Consider the following 12,311-nt stretch of genomic DNA (forward strand, 5'->3'; position numbering starts at 1 on the left):
AAACAAAGTAAAATGTATAGTTGTATGTAAAAATTATAAAGATGAAAATGAGATGCCATGTGGAAGCAGGACAATCAACTAAAAAGCTAGTTACATAAGCCTGGCATAAACTGCAAGATTTTAAGGACCATCATAGAAAAGCACAGTAAATATTAATATTAAATATTAAAGTATTGTAGGGAAGAGAAAAAGTGGCTATTTCTACTACTTTGAATTAAGTGGAAGTGTGTGTGTGCACATGTGTGCATATGTGCTTGCGTGCTAGTGTGTGTGTTTGTGTGTGTGTGTGAGCGTGTGTGTGCGTGTGTGTGTGTGCACGTGAGTGCAGATACCTGTGGAGACCAGAGGTGTCAGATACCTTGCAGCTGCAGTTTCAGGTTGTTGTGAGTGCCTAATGTGGGCACTGGGAATGGGACTCAGGTCCTCCATAGAGCATCTCATGCTCTTAACCACTGAACCACCTCTCTAACCTCTACCCCATTCTTATTCGAGTTCTTGAACTGGATTTCTAGAAAGCCAGTTTAATACAAGAGCTGCTTAACAAGAGAAAAACATGAAACTTTTACTTTCACATTTATTTGGGGATCTTTGCGGGAGAGTAAAGTGCAAAGAAATTACCAGAGTATGCTGGGTCTATGCCTTTTAGGCAAAACCCAATAAACTTGAGCCTGGATAACTGTAAAGTGTTAATAAGATGTACCAGGCAGGGGTGGGATGGAGTACAGAAGCTAGTGAAGGAAGGGTTACTTTAAAGAAGTATTTATCTTTGTTGTAGCCTATATTACTTGTGGTACAGGATCTTTCCCAAGTGGTATAGGAAGGACGCTCCCCTCAAAAGAATGTGTGTGACTTACTATATGTAGGAAAATATGGGCCAGGGACCATTTCTGAAGTTGCAGTTCCTCGGGGGACTTCAGCTTGAAATAATCAATCTGCTCATGTGGGATATTTTGAAATGACATATCTTTAACTCCTTCAATATCTCAGAGACAAGATCAACTGAAATTTGATGTTGTTTGTAGGCTAGGAACTCGGGGAAGGCGGCAGGGAAAAGGGGAAATAAGAGTGGGGGAGAATGGACTGGAAGAATGTTTAAAATGTACATGAGCCTGTGGGTTAGGGAGTTTGAAGAAGTCTTGCTAGCATTGGCCAGATGATGGAACTTGCAAGGGATGGCTTGGGAGAGAGGAGGTGGCAAGTATCAAACAGTAAACATCAGACTGATCTGGTCGTCAAGACAATTGCACTTTAGAGGAATATCAAGTCAGGACATTTATGTGTTGTTTATTGCCACAGACTGGTTTCTAGTTCTTTAAACTCTTAAATTCGATAATCCTTTGACTTTACTGTGACTTATAGTTGAGGCAGTGTTAACAAAATGTTTCCCAAAAGATACTGGTAGAAATAACAGGTCTCCAGTGTCAAGAACCAAACAGGCATCTACCAGATAAGTGTTCTTGGTAGGCATAGTGTTGTTTCTGTTTTTCCTTTAAAAATTATTTTTCTTTCTTTTTTTTTTAAATGTGAAATACTATAGACTAGTCATCCTTTTCCAGTGACACCCGAACACCTTCCTGTCTTAGGTCCACCCACTTAACTTTCTCCTTACATCTAGTTGTGAAAGTTGCCGAGTCTTTTGATGCCTGCTCTCCGTCTTAGGATGAGTAATTAGTGATGGGAAGTGGGAAATTCTCAAAGTCAGAAAAAGTCAGAGGTAAGTGAAAATGACGTCAACATGATTAAGTGGCACTGGACAGAAATACCAAGATGAGCTGTGGCCCAAGAAACTGAAAAGCAAGATTGTTCAAATGTTTGCTGTTCTTTTACAGCTGGACTAGGTATGAGCCAGCCCATCAATGACAGAAACAGTGTGTTTCCTGCATTCTGAACATTGTCTTACAGAGTCACAATGCTACGCTCTACAGGTGCAAAGAAAGCATGTTTAAGTTCTTCAATTTCAAAAGAAATTAAAAGGGAAAGTTCAGAGAGATGGGAAGAAAAAGAGAACAAAAGAATACAAGTTCGTCACCCTTGCGATGATAGAAAATTCCAATGAAACATATTTTGTTTTGATGGAGACAGGGTCATACTATGTAGCTCCAAATGACCTGGAACTCGATGTGTAGATCAGGCTGACCTTGAATTCACAGAGATCCACCTGCCTCTATTTCCCAAGTGTTGTGATTAAAGGTGTGTCACACACACTCAGCCAGATGATTTTGCACACTACCACTTTTCTTGAAGCAATGAGAAAGTTTAAAATATGCAGTATGCACATTTAGGAAACAACATATATATGTGTGTGTGTGTGTTTAATTACATATTATATATGTATATATAATATAATATATGCTTATATTGTATTTATATTATATAAATATATAAATATGTTATATATTTAAAATATATATTTAAGTTAAGTTTATTATAATGTATTATATCTTTTTTCTTAAAATATTTATTTATTATGTATAATTTATTTATTTATTATGTATACAATATTCTGTCTGTATGCCTGAAGGCCAGAAGAGGGCGCCAGACCTCTTTACAGATGGTTGTGAGCCACCATGTGGTTGCTGGGAATTGAACTCAGGACCTTTGGAAGGGCAGGCAATGCTCTTAACCACTGAGCCATCTCTCCAGCCCATAATATAATGTATTATATCTAATATATACTTATTTAAGTCACTACTCTCTGGCCCTCCTGACATGTTTTCTTCTGTCCACCGGCCCCCACCTCCTGCAGGAATGACTTGCTCATGGTCTGCCGACAGCTGAATATGGAAGAGTCGGTGGCTGAGATCATGACCCAACTGGGCACAGACGAAAACGGGAAGGTGTCCTTCCAGGACTTCACAAGGTGCCACCAGCAGCTGCTTCGAGAAATCAGGAAGGAGGAAATGGACCTTTCCCTGAAGTCAGGCAAGTCCAGCCAAAAGAAGCTGAGGGATAGAATCACATCCTGGCCCACAAGCTGTGACAACAGTTTGGGTAGGTGGGACCATGCTCCTCTGTCCCTGCTATATTATGTCCGAGTGGCCTCCCCATCACCCCACCCCACTCACTTGGCACTTCTGTCCTGGGCACAGTTTCTCTACAATGGCCTCATGCTTCTGACTTTTTCATTTCAGTTCAATTCTCACATTTTCTAACTCTAATGATGCTTTTAAATAGCTCTGGAGAGCCAATTGTGGTACCAAGGGTCTGTAATCCCAGTGCTTGTGAGGCAGAGGCAGAAGGATTGTAAGTTTGAGCCCAACTTGTTTGGGTGATATAGTAAGACCTTGTTTGGAGGCAGGTGAAGAATAGACAGTGTAAAACCTTGGGAAGGACTAACGGCGTTGATAGTCCCAGGAACTGTTGAGGACTTCAGTGCTTACTTTAAAGGTTGTTTAAATCTATTTATGTTTTCTATAAACAATTTTCCCTTTCATGAACATTACAATTTCTTCTGGTACAAGACAAGCAATTAAAAAGAAAGTTCTTAATGATTTTGACAGTTACTGAATGTGGCTGATAAAAATATGATTTCTTATACATATCCTAGAGTACCCGCTATGTGTATTTTTTAAATGTTTGAAATTTTGCACAACTAAAAGGATACATCTGAAAAAGAAGATGGAGAGCCAGGCTATGGTGGTGTACACCTTTATTCACAGCACTCAGGAGGCAGAGGCAGATAAATCTCTGTGAGTTTGAGGCCAGCCTGGTCTACAAGGCAAGTTCTAGGACAGCCAGGACCCTTACACAGGGAAATCTTGTTTTGAAAGAAAGAAAGAGAGAGAGAGAGAGAGAGAGAGAGAGAGAGAGAGAGAGAGAGAGAGAAAAAGAAAGGTAGATGGAACAAAGGGACAGAGAATAACACCTAAATTTTCTACTTATACTTTGTTTTAGACCAGGTTGGCCTTGAACTCACAGAAGTCTGTCTTAATGCTTCAGTTAAAAGTGTGTACGGCCATGTCTGACCCATCAGGAATTTGTTTTTTAACCTAGAAACAGTCTTCTAGATGTTTTCTCAGTTTCTTGCTTTGATCTGTATATTGAGTCACAAGAAAATGCCAATTGGTATTGCTTCCCCATCTTTTGTGGTGCCCTCCCACGCAGAGGGTTGGGAGAAAGAGATCCAGATCAATGTTCCTGACAGTGCATCCTGGGAGTTTTGTTTTAAGCAGCTTGACCCTAGCCAGTTATCTGGGAATAGAAACCTCAATCGAGAAAAATGCCTCCATCAAATTGCCTGTGAACAAGTTTGCGGGGGAATTTTTTTGATTAATGTTTGATATGGGAGAGCCAGCTTGGTGGGGCAGTGCGGCCCTTGGGCAGCTGCGCCTAGACTGTGTGAGAAAGCAGATGAGCAAGCCATGGGGAAACAAGCCAATAAGCAGTGTTCCTCCATTCAGTTCCTGCCTCCGGGTTCCTGCCTTGAGTTCCTGCTGTGGTTTTCTTTCATGATGGACTACATGTAAGCTCTAAGACAAAATAAGACCTTCCTCCCCAAATCGCTCTTGGTCATGGTCTTTATCCCAGCAATGGAAACAAAGTAGGGCACAGCGGGATCATTAGAGCTTATTATCGAGTCACTGAGGCAATAAAAATGTCATAATACTGGTAGATCTTACAACTATAATGGATTCCACTGTAGTGCCAAAGGCGATTTTAGTAATGTGTGTGTTCTTAGCAAACTTTGTGGAAATATTTGATTTTTAAATATTTTTCTTAATATTAAAGTAATATATATTCATTATAGAAAATTAGGTGGCAAAAGTAGAAAGAAGAAAATAAAATCCATCTTAATCTCACCATATAGGAATAATAAACACGGATACATTTGGTGTGCGGGCTTCTGAAATCTTACTCGGTTTCTCTCTTTTCAATCTTTGTCTCTGGTCTTCTGTCTCTCAATTACCATCTCTTGCATTGTCTTCTCTACTTTGTCTCTCTGTGTGTGATTCATTTGTTTATTTTGCTTTCCGTCCTTCCTCCATTTCTTCCTTCTTCCCATTTATTTGATACTGAAGACTGAACCCAGAGCTTTGGTTGGTAACCTAAAGATTTTCCTTTCATTTCATCAGACCTTCATGTAGTATTTGAAGGTACGATTTGCAATGACATAAAAGACATTAAATAAATATTAAGTTAAGAAGCATATTTTAGATTTCTTGTATAAATATATAAACACACACTCTGAATGTGTGTGGGAGGGTGGTGGTTAAGTAAGCCATGAAAAAACCCAATAATCAAATGCTATAGAGTCATTAAAACAATGGACAAATTTGTTTTCAATCTGAATATAGACTGTCGAAAGGTCTTTTGTTTTGTCCTGTTCTGTTTTCTGAGACAGGATCTCACTGTGCAGTCCTGGCTGGCCTGGAACTCACTATGCAGACGAAGCTAGCCTTAAACATTTAGTGCTCCCCTGACTCTGTTTGCCTCATGCTGGGGTTATGTGTGCCAGCACAGGAGACCAACATTTATTCCAACCTGCAGGGAGTAGGAGCTTCTGCAAATCCCGAAAGGGAAACTTGAAAGGATTCCTGGTAACATCACACTGGTTTTATCATCTCACTAGATTGGCTCGACCACAGAAAAGGCTGAAAAATACTTTTCCTTCAGCCTTTTGATATAAATTTATATCCTTGAAAGAGAAGAGGTAACCGAAAAGAGATGAATCATAACACATGGCATGAATTGAGAAGGAGCCAAAAGCTGTGAAACCCCCTACCAGTTCGTTCTGGTCGTTGATGCTTGAGAATCCGAGTGTGAATCTTTCTGTCAGTTGTAGTGCCCACGTGACTCTCTGCATATCATCACCTAAACTCTCTTTGTCTCTACGTTCTCAAGTGTAAAATGTCGGGGACAGGAGACAACACACATGTGCAACCACGTGCAGCAATGCAGGTCATACGAAGAAGTGAAGACAAGCCTATCAGGCCATCGGGCATCACAATTGGTGAAATACTGAGAAATGATAGCCTTAAAAAGAAAAGGAACTTTAGTCAGCTCACAGTTCCGACAGTTCAAGTGCCTGCATCATGTTCTTCCCTAGAGGCTTTCATTTGGTCTCATGGCTCAAATCGTGTATATTTTAGTGCCAGTGATTTGTGTATATGTAACCATGGGGTCCAGGATAAGGTAAAAGTCGTATGTATTCCTGCATCATTCATAGACATCCCAACCTTAGTACAATAAAAACTAACTTGATTTCCTTCTACACACCCTTCCACTCTGACCTTCCTGCTGTTCTTCCAACTTAGCAAATTTAACCAGCCTCCCCTGACCTAAAACCATGCTTTCTGCAACTTTCTTATAGCATAATTGGCTTTTTGCTTTTATTTGGACATCAGCTAACTGATGGGTCACCAAGACTGCCTGTCTCCAGCGAAAGCTGCCGCCTTTCATTCATGTTTTCAGTTCTCATGTCCACTAACTGCATATCACACGGCCTTATCTGACATTAGAGAATGCATCTGCTTGAACATGTTGCCTAATTCAATCCAATAAAGCTTCTATTAGACTGCTAATAAACTTGCCTGTCTTTTCTTCTCCAACACTCCATCTCTGTGACAGTTCATACAGGTTGTCAAGTTAATAGGGTCAAGAATCCTTTAGGAGACAGACCTCTGGGTGTGCCTATGGGAGACTTCTAGAAGACTGAAAGTGGTTAGGACCATTCCATGGTTGGAGTCCTGGATTGAATGAGAACGATAAAGTGAGCGGGGCCCCACGGCATCCATCTTTCCCCGCTTCCCGACTGCAAAGGCAGTGTGACCATCTGCCTTAAGCTCCTGCCACACTTTCCTGCCATGCTGGGCTGCATCCTCAAATTGGGACCCCAAAATAAACTCTGCCCTCTGTAATTTTTTAAGGCACTTTGTCATGACAATAAGAAAGACAGCTAATACAGGCCCTTAGGACAGTTCCAGGCACGTGGGGATTGCCTGATGTGGAGATGTTACAAGAAGGAATGTGTGTGGATTGCACTGTGAGCATGCTCCTTCAGGAGGACACGGAAGTGCAATGTACAACTTCAGACCCTTGCAAATTCACAGTTTAACTGTAGAGAAAAAGAAAAGCACAAGAAATCAAATTATAAGGCTGGAGATTGAACCCAGGACCTTACACATCCTGGACAAGTACCCTACCACTGAGCTACATCAATCCTAGCAGTAATGCTCTGATTACAAAGTGTGAGACACTGCACTTATACAGGCTATAACCATGGCTGAAAAATACCGTGAATATCAATCTCAAGAAAATGTAGGGCTCTTACCTGTGGCTATAAAGATGGAGAAAAATAGAAAGAACGTTGGGCTGTCACAAGAAACACCTAAGAAAAACTCTGGTTTCATGATTAACTACCAGAGAAAGTTTATTGTTGGCCCTGACATTTCGCAGCACATCCACGGCAGGGAGTCGAGTTGGCAGAAAAAGAACTGTCAAAACATTACATGCTCAACTTGGAAGAGGAATTACAATAGATTCATTTATCCCAAGTGTTCTCCATGGAATGGCGATTTCAAGGGATGATCATAAATATTATGAGAAGAAAGAATTCCATTGTCGAGGATTTTGAAAAGTTTGGGTTAAAGCAGATTAATAGTTTTCTTTACTGCAAGGTATTTCAGAGCTTTTAATGTGTTAATGCTTCTTGGGACTCTCCAGGAGAGAAATAAAATATATCACAGTTCCCTAGTTTAATTGACCGTAGATTTTTTTTTTATAAAAAATTCACAGAGCATTCTCTGCTCAAATATACTTTGGTGGAAAATTAAAATACCAGAACAACTAGAAATTAATACATTCTTGTATCCATGTAAAGTCATCTTAAAAATAATATTCTAAACTTTTTGACTAGCAGATATCAGCTGTATGGTTATAGCAATGACAATAACAAATGGTTAAGACAACTAATGTTTACTGTTTGTGGCAGATGACTTTTAGGCGATTGACTCATATTATATACTTTAAAGATTTCAGGTTACTACTGAGTTTCTTTGGGAATCAGAGTGGGTGCCTATTTATTCATATATATATATATATAAAAGGTGCATATATAATATATAGTATATATGTGTATATATGTAATGTAGATATATATTCTGATACCTCTATACATGTATGTGCCCATATATGTATATGTACATATATATGTGTGTGCATATGCATACATATCCAAGTATATATCAGAATATATGTATACATTATATATATGTATATATATCTTCCTTCACTTTGAAGTTAGAGCATCAATATGTATATTGTTGTATATTTGGGAAAATGTAGTAAATTACCACCTGTAAAGATCCTATGCACTGCTTACTTACACTAGGCTTTCAGTGTGGGCTCCTATACGAGCGTCACTTTTCTCTCAAGTCACTAACAGGCTCCTCCTTTTGTCAAGAAGGAAAAGGCTCCAAGCCACAGAGTCAAGGTGTGAAGAACACCAACAAGTTATTTGTTGACATAGATGACTCTTTGGGTCCCTGGCAACTTTAGTTCTTCGATAAGAGTCTCACGTAGACCAGGCTATCCTTGCGCTCACCAAGGAGCCTAGGGTAACCTTTTGATCGTCCTGAGTCTGCCTGTGAGTGTTGGTATAAGTATGTACCACCATGCCCAGTTCTCAGTAATTTCAACAGAAGACTTAAGATAACAAAGAGGCAAGTTAGAATGAGGACTGTTGTCTGGGTCCACTTCAAGAAATTACAGGTACATGGCCCCCAGGTCCCCAGGAATTTGAGGAGAACTCATGCTAGTTCAAGCCCATTTATTCAACCGCAAAGTGATGACTAGTTGGCTATGTGAGAAGGGCTGTGGGTTTCCTGCATACCGCCCAGCTTTCCTGCTCCCCAGCATACAGTTAAAGGTTGTTGATCCCTCTGGAGAAAGATTTTTAAAAAGGCTAACAGTAAAAATCTTAGGTATTTGAGTAAGGCCCCTCAGGGGGAGCCCTTCATTCGGAGTTCTGGGCCTGCGAACTGGCTCACTCAAGTCTGGGAATTGATTCATAGGCTAAGATTCTTATTGCTACAATCCAATGTAGCCTTTAAAAAACCATTTACAAACCTTTGTGCTTACACAAATCAAACCAAAAACTTTAGGAGGCTTGTGCCACGAGCTTCACCATGTTGGGCTGCCATAAATTGTGGTGACTTCTGCTGCAATCCTAGTCATGGTGGGATCGTACATTCCAGGGTAAGGGTGTGAGGATTAGAAATGTTAGGTAGGAGGAGCAGAGACAAGGAGAAAACACAGAGACATAGGATGGTATCGGCAGGGCAGCTTAGTGCCTGCTGCATACTGAGTTCCGAGTTCACCCATGTTTAATTTTCCATACACTTTTATACTCCAATACAGAAGGGAAGGGGAAGGCAAAAGACTGCTTTAATATGACCAGAACAGTTACTTGCTCCAGTACTTGAGATATCAAGCCATTAATTCTTGAGAAAAGCATTTTGCTGTTTAGGCAGTGAACCTGCCCTAGACCAAGTATCCTGAAGGCAGCCACTTCCTAGGTCAAACCTCCTATTTCCAAAAACGGAGCAGAAGTATGCTTGAATTCTCTGACCTTTGGTAGGGTGGAGTGGATCTACCTCTGTGGGTCATCTTAATGTCCAAAAAGCCAGGTAACCACACCCTAGGTCAGGGTGTGTAGCCACAGTTGTTGGCAATAACTTTGAGCAAGCTCAAACTCTGACCTTCAGACAAGGTCAGACATAGGCTCACATTTTTGGGCCTCCACATATTCCTCACCTTTTATTAATTTTAATAAGGCCTGCACTTCTGCTACGGGACATGTAGTAATAAGAGCGGTGGGGCTGCATCCCCGGCACCCGGCCGCCCACATGGCTAGCTTATGCCCTGAAATAATTACATGGAAACTGTATTTTTTAAACACTGCCCGGCCCATTAGTTCCAGCCTCTTATTGGCTAGCTCTTACATATTGATCTGACCCATTTCTAATAATCTGTGTAGCCCACGAGGTGGCTTACCAGGGATGATCTTAACCTGCGTCTGTCTGGAGTGGGAGAATCATGGCAACTGCCTGACTCGGCTTCTTTCTCCCAGCATTCTGTTCTGTTTACTCCTCCTACCTAATTTTCTGTCCTATCAGGCCAAGCAGTTTTCTTTATTAGTTAACCAATGAAAGCAACAGATAAGATACAAGACCCACCTCCATCAGGGACAGATGACTCTGCCTATCTTGGGGTTCGTTTTTCCATTTTTTAGATTTACCCATCATCGGTACATACATTCTATCATGTACATCTTGTCTTAGATTGCCTAGGGGACAAAGATCTTGCCCATCTCTGTAAACAAAAGGTTAAAGGAGAAAGCATCTCTCAAAGGTGCCCTGCGCCTTTGAGCCAACTTTTTATCACGAGAGTTTACCAACAATGAGTCAGTCATGTGCAAGTAGATAATGCTTTGTGCTACATATGCTTTTATGACTACAGTAGCTCCTAATTAAAGGAATGGAGGCTCACCAGGGGCGGGAATGTCCTTTTGACTTCGTCTAGGATGTTTCTTCACAGTTTTCATCTGTTTCAAAATTCAAATTGGCTTATTAAACATACCAAATCTAAGGACTGATTGACGATGCCAAAATTCTCTCAGACAAGCTCTTTTTTATAATCAGTAGCTTCTCATAATGAATTAAAGCAGTTACAAACATTAACAGATCAATATCATAATTCTAGCATAGAAATTAACAATGAACATACAATTTGTCAAATCACAATTCTCTTAAATCCATTCTAATCAAAAGACAAGAAGAGGTTTCCGTGATGGGTGAGAGTCCAACTGCATTGCTGCTTCTAAGTAACTGTCCCAGTCTCTGAGCAGCAGCTCGGAGTCTGGGAATTGATTCACAGGCTAAAATTCTTATTGCTACAATCCAAAGTAGCCTTTAAAAAATTATTTATGACTCTTTATGCTTACACAGATCAAACAAAACCTTAGGAGGCTTGTAGTAGTAGTAAGATGTTTTTTACTCTTTTGGCTCTTTGGGAGGGGGCATGTCACCCAGCTCCCAAATAAATAACACAGAGGCTTATTCTTAGTTATAAACATCCGGCCTTAGCTTGGCTTGATTCTTGCCAGCTTTTCTTATCTTATGTTATCCCATCTACCTTTTGCCCCTGGACTTTTCCCGTTCTCTTACTTCTGTAAATGTTACTCTTACTCTGTGGATTGCTGTGTAACTGGGTGGCTGGCCCCTGATGTCCTCCCTCCTCCTTCTCTGGCTAATTCTCTGAACCTTTTTTCTCCCAAATTTCTCCTCACGTTTATTCTCTTTGCCTGCCAGCCCTGCCTATCCTTTCTCCTGCCTTGCTACTGGCCATTCAGCTGTTTATTAGACTATCAGGTGTTCTAGACAGGCAAAAATCACTTCATAGAGTTAACCAAATGCAACATAAACAAAAGTAACACACCTTAACATAATATTCCCCAACAGAAGCTTCTTATCGATTTTATTCCTATAAATATCATGAGTGATTAGCCAACCAAAGGCCCACACAAGTGATACCATCACAAAAATCACTTTGCCTGTGCTGCCTGTAGTGGTAACTACTCTAGCCTTGCCATTGGCTACGCAGTGCTGCCATCTGGCCCCTGCTATTTTGGGGTCTAATTAAACCCTTTCCTCCCCTCCCCCGAGACAAGGTTTCTCTGTAGCTTTCGAGCCTTCCTGGAACTCGCTCTGCAGGCCTTGAATTCACAGAGATCCACCTGTCTCTGCCTCCCAAGTTCTGGGATTAGAGGCGTGAGCCACCACAGCCCAGCAAACCCATTGAATTGAACACATTCAATTGAACAGCAGCATCTCCAACCCTGAGATCTGGCACAAGGGTAAGAGCAACGGCAAAGCACTTCAAATGTGACAGGGTCCTTCTCACCTTTTTCTGTCTACAGCATTAGCGAAGGGCGTGTCCTCTGGGCTTTCCCATTATGGAGGCTTCAGTTCTGCACAGCATACCCACTCTAGCATTATTGAAGTGTTCCTGAATCGTAAGATTCCTTCATGCACACCAAGCTAAGTAATGCCGGGCATCTCCAGCTCCTTTTCAGTAGGCTGTTTTATGACAAATGCTTCAGACAACCAATCAAAAAAAGTTTGATACTTCTTTTATGTGTGAGATTCCATATTAACCCCAGAATTTTCATTCACTGTGCCAATACCAATAAACTCTGTCTGATTCAGTTTTATGTCCCTTCTCATACCCTTAAAGTATATTCCCACACATGTTACCCAGACTTCTGTCTGAATGAACTAGCAAATCCATTAAGCTCCATAGTGGTATAGCAT

General features: G+C 40.8%; 1 protein-coding gene across 1 annotated transcript in view; it reads left to right on the top strand.

The window, feature by feature from the left end:
- Mcc (MCC regulator of Wnt signaling pathway) overlaps positions 1-12,311 on the top strand; it is a 378,701-nt gene that overhangs the window by 49,692 nt on the left and 316,698 nt on the right. Inside the window, exon 2 of the mRNA XM_075968726.1 lies at positions 2,747-2,991. Within this exon, the coding sequence (XP_075824841.1) occupies positions 2,747-2,991 (245 nt within the window). The remainder of the gene's footprint in view (positions 1-2,746; positions 2,992-12,311) is intronic.

This window comes from Microtus pennsylvanicus, chromosome 4 (genome assembly GCF_037038515.1).
Source record: "Microtus pennsylvanicus isolate mMicPen1 chromosome 4, mMicPen1.hap1, whole genome shotgun sequence".
Lineage (NCBI taxonomy): Eukaryota > Metazoa > Chordata > Mammalia > Rodentia > Cricetidae > Microtus > Microtus pennsylvanicus.